General features: G+C 53.1%; 1 protein-coding gene across 2 annotated transcripts in view; it reads right to left on the bottom strand.

The window, feature by feature from the left end:
* PLEKHD1 (pleckstrin homology and coiled-coil domain containing D1) overlaps window positions 1-24,542 on the bottom strand; it is a 32,270-nt gene extending 7,728 nt beyond the window's left edge. Inside the window, exons 1-8 of one of the 2 annotated variants that reach the window (XM_035720020.2) lie at window positions 24,312-24,542; window positions 13,239-13,332; window positions 12,805-12,894; window positions 12,499-12,575; window positions 11,538-11,629; window positions 10,431-10,483; window positions 2,532-2,626; window positions 985-1,078 (exon numbers count right to left, since the gene is read on the bottom strand). In XM_035720020.2, the coding sequence (XP_035575913.1) occupies window positions 985-1,078; window positions 2,532-2,626; window positions 10,431-10,483; window positions 11,538-11,629; window positions 12,499-12,575; window positions 12,805-12,894; window positions 13,239-13,332; window positions 24,312-24,460 (744 nt within the window). In that variant the 5' untranslated portion in view covers window positions 24,461-24,542. The remainder of the gene's footprint in view (window positions 1-984; window positions 1,079-2,531; window positions 2,627-10,430; window positions 10,484-11,537; window positions 11,630-12,498; window positions 12,576-12,804; window positions 12,895-13,238; window positions 13,333-24,311) is intronic. The other variant, XM_025443281.3, reaches the window with a different exon arrangement.
* Between the last annotated feature and the right edge of the window lie 588 nt (window positions 24,543-25,130).

The raw sequence follows: 25,130 nt of genomic DNA, 5'->3' as shown, positions 1-25,130 counted from the left end.
CACAAGGGCTCCATGACCTTTGGGGGTCTTTGTTCCTCCAGAGGTGAGTGACGGAGTGTGTTGGGCTCATATGAAAAACATCCAAGAGGAGCAAGCCCTAGAATAGATTTAGACATCCTCCCCTTTATCAGGCTGGGCTTGTGCTACCCCAAAATTCTGGAGTTGAAACGCTCCATGAGAACCATCTCTCATGGTGTGAAGATGAAAGATAAACAAATAAAAGCACCACAAACAAAGCCCCACTCAGTGGAGAGAGAATAGAAACCCTGCAGCCTTAGGGTCCTAAAGCTCAGGGCAAACCCTTGCCTGGAAGAGTCAGGGAAGCTTGGCTATGGTGATGTTGGGGTTGAGTCTTAGAAGGATGGATGAGTCCTCAAGGCAGAGAAGAAGAGGAAGGACATTCTGTGTGAAAGGAACAGCATGGGGAAAGGTGTGGAGTCTAAAAGAGCTTGGCTTCCTCAGGGCACATGAGCTCAGTGGTTTGGAGTAAGGGTCAGAGTGTCTTTGTGCAGGGTGTGGAGGGGCAACCAAGGGAGACTTGGGGAGGAGGGGCTGTGGATAGTTTGCACTTGGTCCTTGACACCTACCACCTCCTCCCTCCCTTTTACAGCTTCTGTGTATCAAATGGAGGTAACATGGCAGTTAATTTCCCTTTTTGCTCAGTTTCACCCAGGAGCAGCAGCTAAGTGAATGAGCCACAAGAAGGAAGAAATGGGGAGTCCCACCACCCACCCTAAATCAATCCTCCATCTGGTATAAAAATAGAAACATCAAAGAAGGTGTCACAGTCAGCAGGACAAACTTGAATTTGCCCCTCTGGATCCTGCTTCTGGCCTCCCATGCTCACTGGTCCACAGAGAAGAGACCCTTGAGATCAACTCCATCCTGCCCTGTTCTCCTTGCAGAGAACCCTCTGGGGAAATGCTGTATCATGTGGCCCAAACAACCTGCTTCCGGGTCAGCCACCCACCAGGGGCCCCTCACCTCCAGCGTCTGCTGCAAGGACTCCGTGAGGTGCCTCAGCTCCTTCTTCTCTTGCTCCACACCCTTGAGGCACCTTGCAGTTAGCTCTAGCTCCCTGCAGGGACAGAGGGCTGGGTATGGCAGTGCCCACCCCTCCCAATCCCCTCTGCACACAGAAATGCTTCGGCTTCACCTCCCCGATATGGCTCAGAGGGGTCCTTGCAAGGCCAGCCCCTCTCTGTGTGGCAGGGTCCTGATAGCAGCTGTAGGGACCTGGGGCTGAAAGAAGGAGATCCCAGCCAAGTGGGGTGGAAGTCACTTGCTCCAGGTACGTATGCATCTGTCAGATGAACCCAGGACCACCCCACAGGTAGAGAAACACTAGAGAAACCAAGGGGGTCCTGGCCCCACCTCCTATCTTCCCCAGACAGAGCCTGCTAGAACCCCTACTCACTCTGACTTGGGACATGGCTGAGGCCCTTCTCTGGCATGCCAATCCCCTTGCTGCTTTCTTAACAAGCCTGGGTCCCCTCACACATTTACCTTTCTCCTCCTTGAAATGCCTTTATCTTTCTTCCTGCCCAATTTCCTAAATACTACCCATTCTTCAAGGCCCAGCTCAATCAAACCTCTCTTAGTGCCCACAAGGATCACACGTATGCCTTAATTCCTGTGACCCAGGGAGTCTGCACTATGCCTGATTATATGCGTGTGCTGATGTTTTCTGGGTGTGAGAATGGTTTTCCCAAACAGACTGTAAGATCCTGCATTGTAAGATAAGAGGGCTTATCTTCTATTCCAGTATCTGGTGCAATTCTCGGGATAAGCAGATGCTTGGCCATTTACTTGGTCAGATCCTCTGAGCTTCTCCCTCCTCAAAGTACTTGTTTAACTGACTTTGTTTTATAAGGTTGTTGCAAGAAAAGCCTTTCTGGGCTAACACTGATTATCAGTAGTGATGAGGAGGAGGAGGAGGGGAAGGAGGAGGAGGAGGGGGAGGAGGAAGACAGCGACAATCACCACCAACAACAGTACCCAGAGCCTTAGTCTCCAAATTCCTGGATAGGCTGACTCAGAGTGACCTGGAAAGCTTTTGTAAAATATAGATCTCTGGGCTCTACCTTCTAGAGATTCTCATTCTGGTCTATGGTCATAGTGTGCAACTGGATTTGCAAACCATACACAGATTAAAGATCCCAAGGGTCATCATTAGCCAGAATGTGAAGGGACAGTGGAGGGCATGTTTGGGGTCTTGACTAAAGCACCTCTAGGCTGGCTTTTTCCTGTCCACCTCTTGGTACGGAAGGCTTGACAGGGGCAAGAGGGCCTTGTTGCTTGGGGGATGCTTGTTTGCACCTGCCCGTGCCTTGTGTCCAGTTTGTGTGGGGTCTACAGCTCCTTCTGGGCTGCCCCAAGGCCCGAAGCACTGAGAAGACAGTCCCAAACCAAGTCATCAAGTGGTGAGGCTCTCCTGGGAGGCATCTCCCCAGGCCTGATGGGAAACGTGGGTTCTAATGCCCTGCCCACGGCGCACCTTCCTCCCACCCTCTCCTGGGCACCACCACCACCTTTTGATCTGTTCCTGTTCCATTTTCAGCTCCTGCACCACTTCCTCAAACTGCTGCTTCTCGGCCTCCAGCACCTGGTTGAGGCGTTCAAGCTCCTGAAGAAAACCAGAGGGGAAGAGGAGTCATGGGCAGCCAAGTGCCCCTGAGGTCAGGAACCAGAACTCTAGTCCAGGGGCCACTCTCGGATTGCAGTACGAGGCTGGGGCATATGCAGGGGCAGACTCGGGGTTAAGACCTGGGGAGCCCTGGTCCCACCCAGCAACACACTGTTTCAACAAGCCCAAAATCCATGATGGGCCTGGCCTTATCAAACACACCAAGCATGCTGCAGCTAGGCTTTAGAAAGAATCCCAGCATTGTTCCCTGTGAGTAGAGGTGATGATAATTCTAGATGTCTACTCTACATCCTCAGGCATGTTGGCTGGCTCTCAAGCCCTGGAGGGAAAAGTGGTGAGTGTATATTTCCATTAAAGATCCCTGGAGTGACATCCATTAAGGGTGGCAAAGAAAAGTCATTCCCAACCCGAAAGTCAGAAAATCAGGACTCTTCTTTTTCCCCTCAAGACATCTAGGAAGTAACCAGCCCAGGTGGCTGCAGCTTTTCCTGCGCTTGGCCAGAAGGGAACAGGAGAGCCAAAAAGTGCAGGGCAGGCCCCCAGGGCCAGACTAGGCCTGTCAGGAATGCCAGCAAGCACTCACTGTATTTTTTCAGCAAGTATATGCCCTTCAAGAGTCCCGTTTTCCTGGGCTTTACCGGCAGGTAGGGCTGCAGGGTACACTTCAAGAGAAGCTTAGCTGGAAGCAGTTTCGTGACAACTGCTTTGTCCTTCACATTTCACCCCGAGGGAGGATATTATTTCTAGCACCTCAGAGGCCAGCAGGCCCTTGCTAGGCCTCCAAGAACCAGAGAGTGAAACAGATGCTCCTGAAGATAACAGGGCAGAGCAATCATTTGATTTTTCTTACCCCTCCTTCCTGTGTTGGTCCCAGGTCTATGTGAGAAAATGCTTTTCCCCTCTAAGTCAATAACTGTGGGCCCAGGCCATACTTAGCGCTGTGCGACAGTCAGAGAAATGGGCCCTCATGAAGCAGAGCCCTCTATGGTCAAAGGCACTTGAAAGCTGCTTCGGTCTTCATCAGATACTAGAATCCGGGGATCAGTTTTCCAGCCAAGAGATGGCCTGGGCTCTGCTTGAATGGCTCTCGTGACAGGGAAGTCAGTCCCTCTTAAGACAGCTCATTTCACCCCAGAATGACCTGCTCAAAGCTCTTCCTTCTCGGGATCCCTGGGTGGCGCAGCGGTTTGGCGCCTGCCTTTGGCCCAGGGCGCGATCCTGGAGACCCGGGATCGAATCCCACATCGGGCCCCTGGTGCATGGAGCCTGCTTCTCCCTCTGCCTGTGTCTCTGCCTCTCTCTCTCTCTCTCTCTCTGTGACTATCATGAATAAATAAATAAAAATTAAAAAAAAAAAATCTTCCTTCTGGATTCAACCTCAGCAGGGGCACTGCCTGAAAGCTACAAATACAGAAGCACTGAGGAAGGACCAAAGACTTTGCTGAAAGTTTTGAGGGGCTCACATGAGAGGGCTGAATGTCATTTATGGAGCGAAACTACCCTCCAACCCCCTCGCCAGCCACCGCTGTCCTTTGATTAGACTCTCCGTCAGCAGCGGCCTCCCTGCCTGGGAACCTGCCGCCCTCAGCTACTGGCTCCCCTGTAGCCCTCCTTCTCAGCCATGAGGCCTGAATATGCCAGCCAGCAAAGGAAGAGCCAGTGAGCAGCTCTTCAGCCAAACAGAAGACTGACAGAGCCCAAGACATAGCCAACTTCTGGACACCCTGAGTCCCTCAGGGACACACCTAAGAGAGGGGGCAGCCAGTTTCATCCCCCAGTTCCATCTGAGCCCAAATCTGCCTCCTCATAACTTCCAGCAGTGGGTCTGCCTTCTCCCCTTGAAGCCATAGAACAAGACTGATCCATTTTCCCTTTAAGTGTTGGGGACAACTATTCTGTCCCCAAGTCTCCTCTCTTCCAAGCCAAATAATCTCTGTTCACCATGCTTCACTGCATTATTTCTAAATCCCCCATAAAAGTAATTGTGCTTTTGAAAAGAATGCAGGTCCCTGATTGGGAAGATTACAATAAAGGTTCTTCCCAGTTAATTGACAGGCTCAGTGCAATTCCAGTAAAAATCCCAATGAGATTTTTTTTTATAGGTTCATTCATTCATGCCACACATATTTATTGAGTGCTTAATATGTGCCAAGCATCTGGCAGACTCTGCATTGAGGATGTGAAGATGAGCAAACCCAGACATGCCTCAGTTCTCACAGAGCTTACAGTTCAGTGCATGAATCAGAAGCTAATAAAATAAGTATTGATGTGAGAATATGGTTACAAACCAAGGCACGTGATGTGCAGGACAGGGACATAGTTCTATGTAAAGCTGCCTTGGACAAGAAGGAGGGAATGATTGATGGGGTGGGGGGGAGCAGGAGATTCTTGAGCCAATAGGTGGCAGGTGGATAAATAAGAGGAAAGAGCATTCCGGGAGGATCAGTATGGGCAAAGGCCCTTCGGAAAACAGCTGCCCTGAAAAAACCAAGATAGGTCCATACAGCTGGGTCCAGAATGAGAGTGAACAGGGTGCGAAGGAGGCTAGACTGCACAGGGCCTTGGGCTATGCTGGGGATTTTGGTCTTTTTTACCTAAACAAAAACAAGCAATGAGGGTTTTGAGCAGGGAATAGGGGAAGAAGGTGGGCAACATAACCCGACTTCCACTGTAAACAATGACTCTGGCTACAGCATGGAGAAAAGGGATGAAGAGGGACCCAAAGGAACCCAGGTGGGAGGCCACTGCATTAGTCCGTCAAGACCTAATACTGTGAACCAGAGCAGGGCAGTGAGATGGAAAGAAGTGGCTAGGCAGGTTCTAGAGCATGTGGGGGCAGTGCCATCAGAACTCAGGGGTAGAATGGGATAGGGGATGGATGGGGAGGACAGGGTGAGGCATGACTCCTGAGTCTCCAATCTGCACAAAAAGGGATGGTGGTGAATTCCCTGAGATAGAGAGCACTAGAAGAGGAGCACTAGCTGTGCTGGAGAAGATCATGAATGGTCTCGGAAACGCTGAGTTTGCAGTATTTTTGAGAACTCTGGCTGGAGATGTGACATCAAGAGTTGGATATTAAAGGGCTGTAGCTCAGCAGAGAAAAAGGATTGCATCTGTCAGTGGGGAGTCATTTGCACACACACAGTAAATGAAGCCGGAGCTGTGGTCTAGATTGCCTTTGGATCTAGTGCAGAGAGAAGAGAGGAGGGTACTCTCTGAGATGGGCAGTACTACTTTGTAGTGTTCATGGGAGGATAACGTGAGCTAATCCATGCAAATTGTCTGCAACACAGTGCTTAATAAATGACAGATAGTATCATAAACTGAAACTGTGTGGTATCTGTTCAAGAATGGACAGCAATTTAAAGGAATGGAAAAGAGAATTCTGAAACAGATCTTGTATATGATAATGACAATGATGGATAACATTCTCTGTGAGCTTACTCTTCTCAGTACTATACATGTATTAACTCATTTAATCCTCATAACAACTCTGAAAGCGGACAATATTTTTATCCTCAGCTTACAGATGAGAAAAGGAGAGGTACATAAAAGTCAAGTAACTTGTTCAAAGTCACACATCTCTTCGTCCCTTTCCCCACACTACAGCCAGTCAATGTTGAAGGAAGGACTCAAATGTGGGCAGTAGGGTAGAGCAAGATGGAACTGTCCATACACTGCTGGTGAGAGTGAAAACTGGTACAAACTTTCTAGAAAGCAATTTGTCAATATGCATCAGGAGTCTTAAAAGTTCTTGCCCAGACTCAGTGATTTCACCCGTTGGAATCTCTCCTCAATGACTCGACAGTAGACCAAGATTTATGTGTACAGAAATGTTCACTGTAGCATAATTTATAATCGTGAAAACAGGCTAGATGTCCAAAAACAGAAGAATGGTTAAAGGGAACATCACATAGGATGAATCAGTACATGGTCATTAAAACTGATGTTTGCAAGGAATGCAAAATGACATTAAAAATTGCTAAAGGTATAGTGGTCATGAAGGTATAATGAAAAAGTGGGCCATAAAACTGAATATCTGCTATGATCTTATTACATTGAAAAAATATATAAGAATAATAAGAATTATATATACGTTAATATGTATATGATGATATACATATTTTTAAAATATTTTATTTATTTTGAGAGAGAGAGTGTGTGCACACAGGCAGGGGGAGGGCAGAGTAGAGGGAGAGAATGAATCTCAACTAGTCTCCATGCTAAGTGCAGAGCCCGACATGGGGCTCGATCTCATGACTCTGAGATCATGACCTGGGCTGAAACCACGAGTTGGACGCTTAACTAACAAAGCCACCCAGGTGCCTCTAGAATAATGTATATTTTTTTTAAAGACTGGAGAAAAATAATAAAATGTTGGCAGCAGTTGTCTGTCAACTGTGGGATTGAGGACAAAGTTTGTTCTACAAAGAGTATCATTTCTACTGTTAATAAAAAGACTATATATTAATAAGGACAAAGAAAGAGAATCTTCTTTCTGGTTGCTCACTTCTTTTCCTTTCATTTCACCTGTGTGACTCTTAAACTGATGTCCAGGTGTAGCCTGAGACCAATGACAGCAGAATGTATCAACCTGGAACAGCTAGAACCTTCTGTTCCTGTAGGCAAGATGATCTGAGCGTTTGTAGCAACCCTGCCACATAGGTTGAGGTCAGCCGAGATCTGCTGCAGCTAAAGCCTCTGTCCACCACCTAGTGTGCGTTCTTCTGATTCCTGGGCCTGGTTAAGTTGTAGGAGTACAAGGTTAGAAAGAAGTCACATGAAGGCAAATTCTAGCTCAATAAAAGGAAGAGATTTCAAACCACAGAGAAATAAGGCCAAGAATAGCTCCAGAGGTTGTGAGCTGCCCATCATAGGATCAGGATATCATCCATCAGGGAGGTGAGCAAAGAGCCTCATCTTGAAGTGGGAGGTTCTTTCCAACACCCAGAGTCTGTGTTCTAACCAGAAGCAGCCTGGGTGGCCAGATGCCTGCCTACTGGGCCCTGGACATTTCTAATTTCCCAGGCCAATGCTGAGCTCTCAGAGTTGGAGAGCCAGAAAAGGAAAGGTAGGCAGGCTGCCCTCCTCAGGGGATGAGAGAGATGAGATCACAGGGAGCCAGGGACATTTGAGGAACCTGTGCCCAAAGAAGGGCATGGCTTTCTGGCCACAGGGCATTCTCTGCTCACGTGTCAAGAGTCCCAGGCCCTCTCTTCCACGTGGAGGATGTTGTGGCCACACCACCACACAGCTCACATCGGCGTGGGCCTTGTCCATCCACAAAGCACTCTGTTGCCTTCTATGTCATTGGGCCTCACAGCAACCCGAGAGCTAGGTGGGCATAGCCATTAACTCTTACCAGAGCATCACAGATAGAGAAACTGAGGCCCGGAGAGGTTAACTTGCCCAAGGCCACACAAACTTCAACCTCAGTCTCCTAGTTCCAGACCCTGAGTCTGCCTTTAGGCCAGGCTGCCCCTTAAAAACCAGAGAATCTTCATCATATCACTAGGCTCTCCTGCCCGATGCTTCCCTAAGTGGCCCAAGGCACGCCCAGACAACCTGTGCCTTGCAGTGAAGATGGGAGAGGCAGGGGACAGGTAGACCAATGGCACGGATGAGCAAGTTAGGGCAGGCCTGAATCTATTCCTGCTCCAGAGCGCAGCTGACAGGGACATCCGAACCTGGCCACAGAGCTTTCCCTCGCGCCTGCCCACAGCAGCCTTCACCGTGGGAATCAGCTGGGCCCATGCGCGTCTCATCCACATCCTGAAACACACAATCAGCGAGTTTACAGCTGACAGGCCTTGCTCCTCCGACGTGCTATGGCTTTAAGTGAGGCCTGTGAGCGGTGGGTCTCCGCTGTCCTCATTCTCTGGCTAAAGACCTAGATAGAGTGTCTAAATTTTCCTCCGGCTGACTGCTGCCCCAGATTTAGCCTCTCTGATGGATAAGGCTGTCTCTCTCCCTGCTGCTGGCCGTGTCCGTCACTCCATCCCTTCCTCTGGCTTCCTCAATTATCTGCCTTTAGGTTGCTGACCACGCACTGAAAGTCTCACTTCTCAAAATGACAGAACTATGTGAAGTAAACGCCGAGGCACTCAGGCAGGACCTGGATGACAGTATGGAGACAAGGAGGCCCAAACACCGCTGGGTGGGAGAAGGCTCGGCACTGTCATGAAGCCAATCCTCAAATCCATGCAATCCTAATACAAATCCTCAATGGCTTTTGGGTTTGTTTTTTTTGTTTGTTTGGTTTGGTTTGGTTTTTCCTATTGTTGTTAATGGACAAAATGAATAAGTGGGCAAGAATATCAGATAAGATTTTGGAAGAAGAAAAATGAGGATAAATTGTCCTACTGGATGAAAATCAAGATGGGAAATTACAAGAATTGGAAATGTTCATTCATGGAGTCATCCTACATTTATCAAGCACTCATCCTAGGCCATGTGCTGTGCTGGGCCACCCATGTTTGGGGTGCTATAGGGACATGATGCTTCTTGACCAGAGGACCTGTCTCAGAGCCCAGTGAGGGGTGGTTGGGAAAGGTGGTTAGCAAGAGAAAAGTCACAGAGGTGGGCTTTGAGCCAAGGCTGATGGGCCCAGCCCTATAAGGACAAGGAAAAGCAACTGGGCAAAGAGAAATGGACTGAATCAGGTTCTCCTGTGGGCAAACCACTTTGCAGCTTCAGATCTCAGGCAGCTCACGTGCAGGATGGGCCCATAATTAATAGTAACCTGATCATGATGCTAACAAACATTCAGCACATCCTATGTGCCAAGCACTTTATTTTTTAAGATCTTATTTATTTCAGAGAGAGCAAGTGCATGAGCAGGGGGGAGGGACAGAGGTAGAGTGAAAAGCAGACTCCCCGCTGAGCAGGGAGCATGATGTGGGGCTCTATCCCAGGACCCCAGGATCATGACCTGAGCTGAAGGCAGATTCTTAACTAACCGATCCACCCAGGCATCCCTGCCAAGTACATTATATGTAACATCTCACTTAATCTTCACAGCATCCTATTAAGATGGGTTCCATTATCTCTATTTTTCATGTAGGAATATTGATGTTCAGAGAGTTTAGGTAACTTGTCCAAGGTTACACAGCTAGAAGTGGTGAAGGTCAAACACAAACATAGGCAGCTTGGCTCCAAGTCTCTGTACTGCTATCACTACCTGACTCTGCCCTTCAGGGGTGCTGATGTCCCTTCAGGACAGGCAAGGACCAATGTCACACAGAGATTCCAAATGAGGCAGACCTCAGTGGCTCACTATCCTCAAATGAAGCAAGAGTCTCCTTTTCCCTACAGGCTGCCCCAGGCTAATGCTTGGCCTTTTTGGAACTTACATTGTGTCACTTAGAGGATGAAGGAACCCCTGTAAGCATCCAACCCACTCACCCCAATGGTGCAGAAGCCCCTCTCTAGGTAACAGAAGATCACCAGTGACAAGCAGCTCATTACCTACTGATGTATACAATTTGGGGATGGCTTTCTCTAGAACATGGTTACCTATACTTTTTACTTGCATCCCTGGGGATTGGCAAGAAGAAATCCACTTCTGACAAGAAGCCAGAACAAGTCCTAAGCACTGTCACCTCGTGGCTTCGCCTGTCTGACGCCACCTGTGTGATTTTTCAGTGAGTTCTCTGGGTGTCTTGCTCCCCTACATGCTTCTTGAATGCAGAAACATAGGTCAGTACACCTTGGCTGTTAAGGGGCACCCCCAAGTGGGAGACGGGGAACCGGCAGCAGTTCCTAGTACCCTCCGTGTGCCTACCTCTCTCTGCTCCCTCTGAAGACAGAGTTCTTCGGTTTCCTCCATCAGTTTGTCTGCAAAGCAAGCATGACCCTCACAGAGAGTTCACTCCAGCGCTGGCCTGGAGGGGGCCAGTGCCTTCCAGTGACCTCCCTCACCCCCAGGATCGCCCAGGAAAACGGTCAGCCTTGCCATGCCCAGGCTGCTGGAGGGCAGAGCCAGCTCCAGGGGATAGAAGCTGCTGCACTGGCCTCAGCTGCTACCCTTTCTGGTCACTGTCCCTGCTTTGTGTGCTCACAGGACAAGGATGGCCTCATCTTCAGAAGTTCAGGGGGTGTCTGCAGCCCCCTAGAAGTGCTCTTCTTTGTGCTGCCCCCCAGACCACCTCCCCTCTGCACTAGTGTCTGGCGGGTAGGGGAGGGTAGGTCCTGGGGGAGGCAGGGGGAGGCAGGGGTGTCTGCCCCAGGCAAAGGGGAATCAGTACTGAGGCCCCAAGTGTCTAAGAAAGGGGCAGGGGAGAGGATCCCAGGCAAAGCATCAAACCCCCAGTCTTCACCTTCTTCTTTCCCAAACAGAGCATGCTTGCCAGCCAGTTAGGTGCACAGGGGCCTGGAACCCTGTGGTCAGGTTTAAAGTGGGCTGGCAGGTGGGAGTTATTAGGGGCAGATCCAGAAACCTGGGGACCCCAGGCAGGATAACATCAACTCCATTTATGGGGCCCCTCCTGTGTGCCTGATGCAAGTGCTGACAGCCATGTTCTCATTTCCCCTGACCACCCCGCCCCCACCACCTCTAAGAGCGAGGGACTATTCTTGTCTACATTTTAAAGATGAGGACATTGAGGCTTACAGAGGCTACACTGCCACAGCTAACAGACAACTGGCACAGCTGGTCCAGAGCCCAAGCTCCTGGCCACCAGGTTCTCCTGCCTCCTGTCATGCCAGCCAAAAGGACACAGGTTACACGGTGAAAGCCTCTAGGCTCTGGGCTGGCCCGTGGCTCCCCGTAGCCTGCTAAGCCCTGCCCCAGATTCCCCTTCCTGGGTCCTCCACCAAGCCCCGGCTATCCCCCTCGTCCCTGAAGAGCTGCCTAGGGAGCCTCAGCTTCCAGTCCTTCCCTCTAGCCAACCTAAATACTCCTGCTTCTCCTTGGCCAACTGCAGCCCCTGAGCCTCCAGGCTTTTGATCATGGCTTCTCCCAGCTGGGCATTCTTCCAAGTCCTGGGGAGGGAGGGCAGATGGGACAGAGGAGAGAAGAAGAGACACAAAATCGTTACAACAGAAGGCTAGAGAAGGAGACTGGGCATGGTTTGTACCCGCCCATCCTGTCTCCTCCAGAATCCCAGCCCCATTCACTCCTGGCACCCGTGGCTCTGGGCATGCCACCAGCATCGATCAGTTACAGTCCCTGGGGGCTGGCCGAGGCTGCAAAGTGGGCCACCGTGGGCCAGGCCAGCAGCACTTTCAGAGCAGGGAAGAGATTGCTTCCTGGGATGCTCTCTCCACCATCGCATGCCACTACCTGGCACAAGGCCTGGCATGGGGCACACTCAGGGTTATTTGCTGGACTAAAAGCATGCCCCAGCTCGAATAGGCAGGTGCCAGGACAGGGGTCTACATGCAAATGAACCGTGTTGGGCTGGAGGTTTCTATGATCTGGACTCCGATTCACAAAGCACTAGGTCCAGTCTGTGCTAAGATTCACGGTGGGCCTGGGGAGGTGAGACGGGTGTCAGGAGGCAGCCAAATCCTCCTAGTGATGCTGGATGCTCCCAAGAATTGGAGACAAGTGGTGTCCACCTGTGACTCCAGACAGGCAAAGCTCACTGTGCTCAAAGCCCACTCAGCAGACCCCTCACAGATGCTCTAACCCTGACCTGTCCTTTCTTCCCCAAACTAACCAACTTCCCCAAACTAACCAACAAACCAACTGTTTGCAAGGAGGCCCAGACAGTTTTTCACCCCACTCTACTCTTTGCAGGGGTCCTCAGTGCCCCCCAGGATCCCAGCGGAGAGGCAAGGAGATCAGGGTAAACCCAGCCCATAACCGTTCCCTTTCTGGACCTGCTCCCCTGCCTATGAGCACTTACACCTTCCCGGACTCCTGTAGCATCTCCAGCCACTGGGTCTGCTCAAACTCGGACTCAGCAGCCAGCAAGATGTTCCCCTGCCAGGAAGAGGAGCCACAGGTATACCTGAGAGGAGGCCACTGCCAGGATGTCAGAGGCTGCCCACAGGGCTCCACAGGCCCTGCTCTGCCCCTCTATCATACACCCCTAGGACACTGACACCCTCCCAGAGCAGGCCACTGGAGGGGTTCCCCCAGGAGATCTGGAGGTCCCCAGAGAAGCTGGTCTGTCCTGCTGAGTCCAGGCTGAGGGGAGAGCTTTACTCACATGGAAGTCCTGGTGGGAGATTTTCATGGCATAGGGCATGCTGGGTTCTTCCTTGGCCTCCACCAGGCAGCCTCCCAGGGGGATGACACCCTGGGAAAGAACCAGAACAGGGAACCCCCACCCGCCCATGTCACTCAAGCCCTCTTGGAGCCCTCAGCCAAAGCCAGGTCCTACCAAGGGCCCTAGGCTGGGAGCCAGACCAGAACTAACTCTCAGAAGGAAGAGAAAGGGTGGGGGTGGGCTCTGGGGCACAGGAGGGTTGGGGGGGGCAGCCCAGGAGAGGGAGGGAGTCTTGGGCCCCAAGAAGGATTTGTTCTCCAGACTCTGCTAGACTACAGTGAGAAAAGAGCTGGTCTTCTGCCCTCATGGGATGCCCTCCCCCCATTGCCTCTCGGGGCCCCTCCCCACTGTGGCCCTGTGGGGGGGTGCCTCACCTTAGGATGTATATTGAAGTATTTATTGGTTTCAAAGTTCTTTTTTTCACTCTCAGAGTAGTAAAGAAGAAAGCTCTCTTTGATGATGAAGAACCTAGAGTGGGTGGTGGGGAAGAAGGGGCAACCAGGAGGGAAGGGGTGAGGTTTCTTGGGGCAGTAAGAAGGCCTTGGAGGTACTGCACGCACATGGAGAGCCTCTGGGGGCACCAGCTCCGACTCACCCTCACTGACTCATTTTCCCCATCTGGGCAAAGGCTTCAGCTGGCCAGCTGCCCAGCACCATAGGCAGCCTGGCCCTTGCACGGGTGAGCCCCTGACGTGGGGAGCCCACAGCTGGCCTCCAGGTCTGGCCACCTCCATCCCGCCCCACTAGCACCTTTGGCACAGGGGGGCTCCTATAGTCCTTCCTCTCTGCTATCTTCAACCCCTTGAGTCATTATTTCCAGTCCCTTAGGGTCTACCGCAGGAGAAGGGGGAGGAGGGAAAGAAGAAAACTTTCCCACCATCTCTGCCTTTCAGCCTCTCTGCTCTAGGAGAACACAGAGCCTGATGAGGCCTCCCTCCTCACTAAGACATTGTACAAGATTCCAAGATGGGTCCTCTGACAAGTAATCATGAAACCGGCCATTGAACGGAACGTGGGTACCAGGCTGGCCGGGCCAGGCCTGCCGTCTACATGAGACCCTCGCATCCTCTTCTGTCTGAGTGCTCCATGGCCTCCTTTGGGACTCATGTCTAACTTAGGGTTTCTGGGACCTTGGTGCTTTCTGATTGTCATAGAGGCAACTGCCTGAGGCCAACATGTGGAGCACTTAGACCCACACTATGGACTCTCTAGGACTAATGACTGGAGCTGACCACAATAAGACACCAAGTACCCTCTGAGACAAGATCCAAACAGGCCTCAAAGCCCCGAGGCTCAGGGACATCCAGAGTGGCTGGCTTCTTGCTCTCAGGGCCCCTGGGAATGTCACTGGCATGGTGGCAGGATCAGAGGAGCTAGAAGCAGAGGGTGCTGGAGCCAGCTCAGATAGGCTGAGGACAGCTGGCCCTGTGACTCTCCCCCTGCCCCCCACCCCGCCCCTGCTCTGCATTCAGTAAGATGGTGTGGGTACTGGGTATTAGTCACAGTGGGAGCACTTACACCATGAAAACCATCAAATGCTACAAACGGGGCGCCACCCAGTGCCCCCAACCCCCCCCACCTCCCACCACTGAGAGAGCCCCTTGTTAGCCATTTACCAGCACACTACTCGTTGGAAATCTCCTGTTGTGAAGGGTCAAAAAAATTGCCGGGGGCATCACAAAGTCAGTGAGTCTCTGAAGGGCCACCAGCCATGTGATCTTTCCTGAGGCCACAGCTGCTGGGGGAGTGTCCCCGGAACTGCCCACAGCTGCCACCTCACCTCCTCCAGGAAAGAAACTCAGCTTTGTCCTAGGGTGTGAGCCTCACGCCAACCCTTGTTGTTTATTTGCAGCGACCCCCTTGTTCCCGCCAGATGCCGAATGGAGCTGCAGACATCCCGCTGATGCCCTCCTCCCCCCAGGCCTCTCTGCCCCTGCTGGAGAAAGGACACATAAACGCCACCCTCTGCCGAGGTGCAGGGACCCCCAGCACCTCCCCCCCACCTGTCCTCAGCTTTCCTGCGGCTTCTGCCCTGCAGCCCCTCTGTTCTGGGCCCACACTGAGCTCACCACCACCCACATCACTACATTTTGCACCATCCTATAAAGGGGATTGTGCCAAACTTCCTAGAAAGCCCTCCTTGCTGCTTTTCATCTGGCTGAGCCCTTCCTTGGTGACCAGCCCAGCCCGCAGAGCCATCTGAGGCTCCTCCTGCATTTGCTGACTGGGCTGTGCACTTGGCACTTAGCCCCAATATACCCATGTGTTCATCTTGTCCTGAGGGGATGCTGGGCTCCTGGGGGGCAGGCCTGTGCCCCTCTGATCCATAGGCCAAGGGAGATGCCCCTTGTCTGTTTCAAAGAAACTCCACACAGAGTTAAGAACACAGGTTTTGGCATCAGACAGACCTACTATTTCCCAGCTGGGGGACCTTAGGCAAGTAAGCTCGCCTCGCTGAGCGTCAGTTTATTTACCTGTAGAATGGAGATGATAACACCCACCTCAGAACAGTTTACCAGTTAAGAGGCTATTTACCCCGTCTCTGGTATTCTGTTACGGGAGCCTAACAAAGACAAATCCCCTCTTGCCTTCCTGGCACTTCTGAAGTTCCCTCTGCACTGAGGGTAAAGCGTTGTGCCAGGGACTCGGTTGGGAAGGAGGGGTAACAGGCGGACAATCACTGGACCCACGGGCAGGGAGACAACGGGGGATCTGGAGTCAGACAATCCCCATCCCTCACACCATGGTCTCAGGCAAGCTCCCAGCCTTGCTGAGCCTCCCTTTCAAAGCTTCTGTATGAAACAAGGGGTCAGGATTCATTGCTGAGCTCCTATCGTGTGCCAGGCACTGTTCTCGGTGCCAGAGATAGAACTATGGGCAAGGGAGACACAAATTCCTGTCCCCAGAGAGCTGACACTTGAGAGTGAGTATATGTAGTGGGGAGGCAGACAGTAAATAAATAAGAGAGAGAGTCCATGTACCAGTGCTAATAAATGCCATGGAGGAAAATAAGGCAGGATAAGTAATGGGGTGAGAGGTGGGTGGAGGAGGTTATAATATTAAACACAGTGGTCAGGGAAAGCCTGATAATGAAGGTGACATTTGAGAAGAATAGATGCTCCAGGTAGAGGAGCCACTGGTGCAAAGGCCCTGGGACAGTAGTGCGCTGGGCTCTGGGAGGAGCTGTGAGGCTTATAGCACACCTATGGCCAGGCGGAAAGCAGCAGGACCAGATCACGGTAGCGATGGGCCCACACATCGTGTGTGCCCTTCCCAGCCTAGTTCCAGCTATGCTCAGCTTGGTTTGGGTGGGAGTGAGGGTCAAGGGAGAGCAGCTGGCATGAACCTGGGGGAGCAGAGTGGCTCCCCAGCTGGCAGGGAGGAATATCACCCAACAAAGGGCACATTTGGAAAGCACGCCTCCAGGTCCCGTAGAGCCACCGTGACTCAGAAACCTGTCTCAGCGACAGCCTGCTACCCCAGCTGGTGATGCTCCCTCTCAGTGGGTGAGGGCCCAGGACCTGACTGCCCCTGCACAGAAGGACACTTCTTCCTGTCCCTTTGCTCCCAGATACTCTCATTCAGACTGCTAGCCAGGGGCCATCTCCTGTTGTGCCCTGCGGAGTTGGTGCTCGGCCAGGGCTGGAGGCACTCCCCACATGTGCTGGCTCTCTGCTAAGTGTTTTACACGTACCCAAGTATTTGATCGATGCCACAATCCTGGAAGGAAGGGCTTTTGTGCCCATTTTACAGATGAGGAAACTGAGGCCGAGAGGGGGCATAGTTACATGTGCAAGGTCACACAGCTAGGGCAGAGGTGGGGCTGTGATGGCACCCTGCAGACCACAGTCCTTGCTCCCATTTTCCACACCGCACCACATGTGGGGCCGCTTCCGTTCATGCCAGCACCGAGGCAGGAAACCCCTGGGCCAGAGGCAGGAGGTACCGAGGCTGGGGCAGCCAGGGGTCAGAGCCCTGCCACTTACCAGCTGTATGGCCAGGGCAAGTTATCTGATCTCTCCAGGCCTCAGGTCCAAGTGTGATTGAGGACAAACATAGCAGCTAGATCTCTTAGTGTTGTTGGGATCAGTAAACGAGTTTGTTCCCATAAAGACAGCATATTGTGACACATGGTAAATCAATAAACATTTACTTTTATTACTGCTGTTATGGTGCATTATGATTAGGTTCAGGGTCTCTGCAGCCCTGCCCTGGCCTCGGTTCCCATTAGCTCTCCCGTGGCTCCTTCTGGCAGCAGCCCAGCTAGCCAGCACCCTGTCCTCCAAGTACCAGGCACTTCCCTGCATCTGCAGCTCCCTCCTGTCTGCAGCCCACCCTTCAATCCAGGGCCAACTTCAGGCCTGGGCAGAGCTTTGTCTGTAACCCTAGGCCTCCTCCAACCCTAGCAGCCCCACTAAGCAAGACAGGGTACAGCCTAGATCCTGTGAGTGAGGGGAGAGCTCCCTCACTAACCCTAACCCTCCCCTCTCCAGCCCTAAAGAATGGTATTTGCACGTCCAGTCGCCCAGTCGAAGGAGTAGGAGCATTTGTAAGACACTCACTTTGGTGTTCCATTGGCATTCTCTTTTTAAATCTCTCACAGCGACTCTAAGAGATGGAGGTATTTGTGTTTCTGGATCCTGGTGAGATTCCTGACTGCTGTGTTCTTTGATGCCTGGTCCCCCTCATCACTATGCCTGACCCTCCTGGTCACTCATGACCTGCAACTGCTGTTTGCCATCCTAGAACTCATCTCTGTAGAGTGGCAGCGAGCTCCCAGTCAGCTCAGGTCAGGGAGCATTAATGAATCCCCCGGGGACCGAGGCCAAGTCCTAAGCTGGGCTGGGGCTTGACGATTCCCTGCCTTCGAGGAGCTTACAGTCAAATGCAGGGGAGCCAGTGTAGAAATAAATAATTCAAAAAACAGCTAATGTTTATTGAGCTTCTCCTTCTGTGCCAGGCACTGTTCTGGTAACATCATTATGTGTGTTAACTCATTCGCTCCTCACATGAGCTAGGGGAGGTAACTGGAGCACAGAGAAGTTAAATAATATGCCCTAGATCACACAGCAGGTAAGTGGGGGAACAGGGATGATTATAAAGCAATGGCGTGCACTGCATTGCACCAACATTGCAAAGCACCAGCATACCCCTCCTCACTGTGAAGCACCAGAGTACACTGACACTGTCAAGCACGCAGATACACGCTGACATTGCAAGTTTGTATGAGGCACAAGAAGAGTGCAGACCAGGGAGGAATGATGGTTTAGGTGTGAGCCAAGGGAATGCTCCGGGAGGAGGTGACAACTGAGCAGGGTTTTGAAGAGTGAATAGGAATACCTCAAGAATCTGGGAGGAAGCCAAAGGGGGAGATGCATTCCAGACAGAAGGAACAGCATATGGAAAGAATCGTGTGTTCAAGGTTCTCAAAACATGTCTGGTATTACTGGCAGATAGGCACAAAAAGGGTAGGCTGCGGTGTGGGGGAGGGGCAGTGAGGGGTGAATGAAGGTCAAGGAGAGATGCAGGGACCAGAGCAGGGTGGGGCTGCTTCTTGCTAATGAGGGTAACTGCCAGCTTAGGTGACAGGGTGGACGCAGGTGCCATCCAACACAAGCAAGGAAACTTGGGGAGGATTTCCTAAGCCTGGTCTCCACCTTTTACTCCCCTCCTCGGCACTCTGAATGCAACAAGGGCTCAGCCAGAGCCTGATGGTCAACACTGGCCTCATGATCAATCCAGCTGGAGGTGAGAGGACATGCTGCTTAGACCCACAGATGCCTTCAAAGTTGGGCAGGTCCTGTTTAAGAGAGGGATCTACTCTGCTGCGCTCCTTACTCTTTAGAGAGGCAATAGGCAAGTTTGGGAGTAGGGGTTGGAAAGGGCCTTGGAGCACAGAGCGAGAGAAAGTTGGAGTCAGGGGAAATCCCGTAGGGCCATGGGGAAGAGGGTTGATGGGAGAGTGCAGAGGAGAGAGGACCCATAGAAGATATGGGAGTCTGGGTCCTACAGTGTCAAGAGACAGTGGTGAACAATCCTATCTCTGGCAATGGCATGATGGGGTGTCTGGAAGGCTTGTGAAAACAAGGAGCCAGCACTCAATGAGACAGTGTTCACACTTCTGTGATTTAAATGCCTCTTCCGCCGTTTTCATTGCCAACTCTTCTCTTCTGCATAGCCTACTAGACTCACAGATCCCTTGTGTGAGAAGCAGATGTGCCCACGAGGCGGTGGGGAAGGGTAGGGAGATGGTGGGATGGGCTGAGTTCTTACCACAGGGACCACCCACGGTGGATAGCACGTCAATTCATAAACAAGGAAACAAGAGTTTAGAGCCTCTTGAGGATTAGCAGAAGCCTTGGTGCAGGTTTGGATATCCTTAGGATGCCGGGTGAGACCTTGGGCCAAAGTGAACTCACTCTCAAGAGGGCAGCGAGAGCCTAGTAGACATGTGAGCCACCCATGGGTGACATTTCACAGGAAGGTGGGTGGGTATCCAGCCTGGCTGCCCCTTCTTCCCCAGGTACAGCCTTGCCGAATAGGACCAGCACCCCGTCTCCCTTATCCCTGAGCCTCTCAGGCACTGAGAACAGGTGTGTGAGGTTTGGAGCCAGGTAAATCCTAGAGCTGGGGAGGGACAACTTAGCAGAAGTGTCCTTTTCAGAAGTGATAGAGGAAGATAGAAATGACAGCCCCGAGCATGTGTCCCTTTTCGTTCATGCTGCATGACCTGGTAAGCTCAGGGAATGCTCATGCTGACCTTTGCCACTTGTGTGACATTAGCTCTGAAGTGGTAGGACAGTAGGAATCATACCTGTGAAGGACACGAGTGATGACAAGTTAGAATTGATGCAGACATCATCAAGTCCAAGGGAGTTTTTAAAACTGTTAGTGCAGGGCAGCCCAGGTGGCTCAGCGGTTTAGCGCCGCCTTCAGCCCAGGGCGTGATCCTGGAGTCTCAGGATCAAGTCCCACGTCAGGCTCCCTGCATGGAGCCTGCTTCTCCCTCTGCCTGTGTCTCTGCCTCTCTCTCTCTGTATCTCTCATGAATAAATAAAAAAAAATCTTTAATAAAATAAAAATGTTAGTGCAATTCTTCAAACAATACACAATACAGTATAGATGCGGCACCTGGAGGGCTCAGTGGTTGAGTCTGCCTTTGGCTCAGGGCGTGATCCCGGGGTCCTGGGATCAGACTCCCCTGTATGGAGCCTGCTTGTATCTGCCTCTCTCTCTGTGTCTCTCATGAATAAATACATAAAATCTTTTTTAAAACACAGTAAAGACAAGGTGAATATGTAAAACAGACAATAGTACAGAGGCACTGGGTGAAGTGGGTAGAGCCTTAGAGCCCCACCCCCTGCTCCCCACTCCCTTGTGGTATAGTCAAGGAATCTCTAGAGTCATCGATGGAACACGGTTGAAAAACCACCATGGGAACCACCTCCATTTTGCAGAAGAGACACCATGGGCCAGTGAGGTGAGATGCTGCTGGGCCTCGGCCGGGTTCATACAGCCGGTCACACACAATCGGCCACTGGCAGAACTGGGCACCTGCTTCTAAGCCTAGGGTCACTTTCCAGCACAGCCAGAGCCTCTTTCAAAGGAAGCTGCTTTGTTATTTCCAAGTCCTGGACATAAGGAAGCTGAACTGCCTGCATGTGTCCTGCATGAGGTCTGACCGCTATTCACGGCTGAGACTCATTTTCAAACATGACATCAGCAGCCACTAGGGACAGCTCCTGGGGGTGGGGGTGTGAGGAAAGTATGGCTTGTTTGCATTGTTAACTCACTTAACTTCACAAGGCTTAGTCCCAGTGAATCATCATATGTCTGCAGTGCAGCCTGAATTAATGAGTGTTGTATCATTGTTTAGCTGTGACATTATGCCCATCTCCTTAACCTAAGGACTCAGGGGAACCTTGGTGTCACCACCTCAAAAGCAGTAGGGGTAATGGATAGAAGGGTCCGGGGAGATCCCACCAAGCTGTCGCACTGGAAGAAGTTTGAAGAACACAAGTTTATTACAAAAAGAGGAGCCTGCAGGCACCTTGCAGCTGTGGTAAAACAAGCAGTAATGCCACAGCTGTGCTCATGAGGCACTTCACACAGCCAGCTGTGCAGAATTCTATGTAAGCCAGAAAGCAAGACCAAATCCCAGGGTCACTAGAGGCTGAGCCTGGTGCGTGGAGGTGACATGCTAGGCTCTTCCCTTCGGGACAGCTTGGCTTTGCCACGTCATCTCTATGAAACAGTGCTCAGGGCCATGGATGAAACTCCCAGACCCAAGCCCTGTGGGAAGAAAGCCTCTCCAGATCTTTCTGGTATGGTGGCCTCAGATTATCTTTCCACACCTGGGCAGGTTATGACCTGAGATTTGGGAAGTGAGGCCAGCATCTCATGGTTCCCCTGGCATTTAGCGGACACTGAATGTTCCACGAGTGAGACCTGCTGCTAGGCTGAGCTGGGGGCCCACTGGCCACCTTCCTTGGGGGGAAGGGGAAACAGGGCCCAGCGTAGCGGGCCCTGCAGCAGGAACTGGCTGGGCCCTCCCCGTCGGGGGCTCTGAGCTCTGGCGTCGGCATTTGTTCAGAAGGGTTTGGGAGAGGGACCAGAGGCCCCGGGAGAGTATTAAACCCTGGGAGAGCCTGCCTGCCTGCCTGCAAGACCAGCCCTGCCACGAGCTGACACTGGCTGAAGCTGGGCTACCCGGTCTCTGCCAACAGCCTCTGCATCTCCACTGCTCCCGGGCTGGGGAGGACTGAGTCATCAACCTTACCCTCTAGACAACGATCCCAGTTCTCTCATCTCTTCTAAGTCATGGATTGATTGCTTTCCCCTTTTGTTGACCAAGGGGGAGAAAGCCGAGCCTTTCACTCAAAGCAGCCCAGGAAGGGCAGGGCTGCTTGGGCCATGTGGTTTGAAGGCACACGCCCTGAGACCTGAGACAGGTCCTGAGCGGAAGAGGCTTTACAGAACCGAGCCTGCCGCAGACGTTCCATCTTGCCCATCCGTTATTTATGCGGCTGCAGGAGCCTTTCCAGGCCCCTTCCCCTTAGCGGCCCCAGCGAGGGCATCGATCGCCCTAATGGCAAGGCTCTGCAGTGGCGGGTCTGGGCTGCCCCCTCCCCAAGCCTTCCTGTGGCCGCTAATTAGCTGAAGTCCAGAGACTCCATTTCACAAATGGGGAACTGGGGCCCAGGGAGCCCTGCTGGGAAGCAAGAAGGGGCTAAGCTTAGCATCATGACCCTCACCCCAAACGGCAGGTGGGCTCTTAGTTATTTCCTGAACCCCAGGGGAGGAGGACTCTTTGTAAGGTGGCCGCTCCAGAATTCCTATAAAAGAAGGGAACAGAGGTGACAATCTCCCCTTAAGGAGGCTGGAGGACTTGACCTGAAGCTGTATCTGCAGAGCATGTACACTCTTCTGAATTAGACTGGATGGTTTTCAGAGCGGCTGTGGGGACTACTGATGGTGTATGCGGTTGGGGGTGGGGAGCTAAAGCCTCCCAAGCCTCCCTTGGCTCCACCATTGTGCTTTGAGCTAGAAGCCTTTGCCCCTGACACCTCCCAGCCCTGAAATCGACTGTGGGTACAGGGCCCAGGTCCCCACCACTGTAGGTGAGAGGGGCTAAGAGATATGCCACAGGGTTCAGAGGCTCCCAGTATTTACTAGGGATGTGATCAGGTGTAAGCGACTGGCAAGAAGAGTCTTGGAGGACAAGATCCAGACTCAATACCTAGGACAGCAGCCAGACCCAATGGGGAGGGAGCAGTGGCTGCCTACAGCAGCTAAGGTGGAAGAGAGGGGAGTGGGGGGCATGCGCTATCTGTACCTGTATTTACAAGCAGCCTTCCCACCCCACTCCCCACCAGGGTGCCCTGGTAGAGAGGAGGCTGTGCCTGGTGCTCAGGAACTGCATCTAAGACAGTACAACCCTGGAAGCCCCTCATAAGATCCCCTCCACACTGCCCCAGGCCTCTATTTAGGGGATGCAAGAGAAGTCTAACTTTGGAGGAATGCAAGAAACCCATATTCCACTAAATCCCAGAGAGAAAACTGGCAGAACCAAGAAAGGTATGTGAAACCAGCTACATAAAACGTGAAACACCCTCCACAGATCCTTTTGTTCTATGGCCTTGTAGAAATATTAAATTATTCATCAAAATAGAACATCAGAACCAACCACTGCCATATCTCTGTGATCTGTGGTCCTAGAAATATCTGAGGCCCTGCTCCAGGACAGACTCATAGTGGGATGGGAAAGAGCATCTAGACACACTCCTAGTTTCCTGGCAGAGTCAACCTTGAGGGAGAGGCTGGATCAGGGTCTGATTTCTCTAGACCATCCTAATAGCAAATCTCAGAACTGAGATTGGCTTGAGGTTGGAAACCGTCCAGAAGATGGCCCGTTGCTTCTTTTTTTTTTTTTTTTTTTTTTTGGCCCGTTGCTTCTGCGACCAGCGTGGGGAGCTTCCTGCAAGCTCAGGGCCGTGAGCCATTCCTCCGATTCCTTCTTCCAGTAAGAAGCACACCCTCCTCCAGTACCTTCCAGGCCCATTTATACATAGAAAGTGGCCACTGGCTGACATCTGGGAAGTCCCTTCTGAGTTGGGGACTGGGAAGCTGGCACTGCAAGCCAGTGCTGGGGCTGCTCTGATCCTCTCCACCGCCCCTTCCAAGAGACCCATCCCTGGGACAGCCCAATCTGTCCCCTCCCTTGCCCCTCAGTCTCTGCTCAGGTCCACCCCAGCTCAGTCCCTCCTTTCAGGCTTCTGTGCCAGAAGCACTGGAGACTCTCTTCCCTAGGCTCAGATTTTTAAAAATTAGTTCAAGGGACAGTTGGAGGGTTTGCCAACGTTGTCCCACCAGGGGTGGGCACAGACCCTTCCCGACCCTTCCTCTCTCTCCTGGCCTGAGTCTTTCAGAAGGGCCATGGTGGAGCTAGTGCAGGTGTGCTGGTGGGTCATAGGTGAAGCAGGGGAGAGGGGGAGGACACAGGAGCCCCATCTCCAAGCCCGACCTTGATGCCTGGGGCGTGGGGGGGGCGGGGACAGCGCTTACGGAGATGCCAGTGGGGATCCCAGGAGGGTGTCTTTGGCTGGAGATGGGGCTATTCTTTCCGGGCCAGAGTCTGTCCCAACGTGACCCAGATGGGTGCCTACCAGAGCCAAGAATTCTACGCTCCCCCCCCGCCCCGTGCTTAGATGCACTCGCTAGGGAACTGCCCATCGCCCCCAGGCCAGTGGTCCCCAGCTCGACCAGCGCTGCGAGGAGAGGGCTGAGATGCGCGCCTTCCAGGGAGAGCCAGGAGAGAGTGAACTAGGACGAGGACAAGGTCACAGAGTAAGTCAGAGGCAGGACAGCAATACCGGGCTCGGCACGGGGGTCCGCGGCCCTGGGCTCCCTCCCCCGGCGGCCTCGCCCGGCGCGGGAGGCGCACTCACCGCCGCGACCATTTGGCCGACGGCCTCCCGAAGGGCCGCTTCCACAGCACGCCGTAGAGCTGCACTTTGGTGCTGATGTCCAGCGCGTCCGACTCCGCCTGCTCCAGCGACGGCGACGGCGACACCGAGTTGGACTTGGACGTGAACATCCTGCCTCGGCGGGGCCGCCCCGGGCCCGGCCCACCCGCTGCCCGGAGCCGGCCCGACGCGGGGCTCCGGGCCGAGGGATGCGGGGGCCGCGGGCGCCGTCGGGGCGCGTCGGGTCCGCAGAGGCGCGGGGCTGCGCGGGGCGCGGGAACTCGGCGGGGAGGGCGGCTCAGCCTGCAGCCCGCAGCATCTCCCCCGGCTGCCCGCGACAGCCCCAATTCTGGTGGCCCCGATTGGCTGGGAGGGGCGGGTGAGCTGGCTGGAGGCCGGCCGCGAGCGCCAATCAGGGCGGGCGCCGGCTGGGAGGGCCGGGCTCCGCGCGCCCGGAAGGTCCCGGCGGGTCGCTCGGCCCGGGATGCGCCGCAGCCTCCCCCCCCGCGGTCGTCCACCCCCCCCCCCCCCGCGGTCCCTCCCGCAGGCGGGCAGGGCCCACACCGAGACGGAGCTCGTGCGCCTGGGGACGGCCTCGGAGTCCCTCCTGCAGACACCCGCTCCGCCTGGATAGAGCAGAGCAAGCGGCAAGGGCTTGGAACCCCAGCCCAGCCCTCGCGCGGCTCCAGGAGCTGCGGGGAGCCTTGCTTCTCCCACCTGCGAGGCGGAGCTGCCCGAGCCCCCGCGGGCGGCGCCGCCAGGTAAGCCTTGGGTAAGCGCCCGGAGCGCCCGCCCGCGGAG

The sequence above is a fragment of the Canis lupus genome, chromosome 8 (genome assembly GCF_003254725.2).
Source record: "Canis lupus dingo isolate Sandy chromosome 8, ASM325472v2, whole genome shotgun sequence".
In the NCBI taxonomy this organism is placed as follows: domain Eukaryota; kingdom Metazoa; phylum Chordata; class Mammalia; order Carnivora; family Canidae; genus Canis; species Canis lupus.
This window is presented reverse-complemented; position numbering and strand designations above follow the sequence as displayed.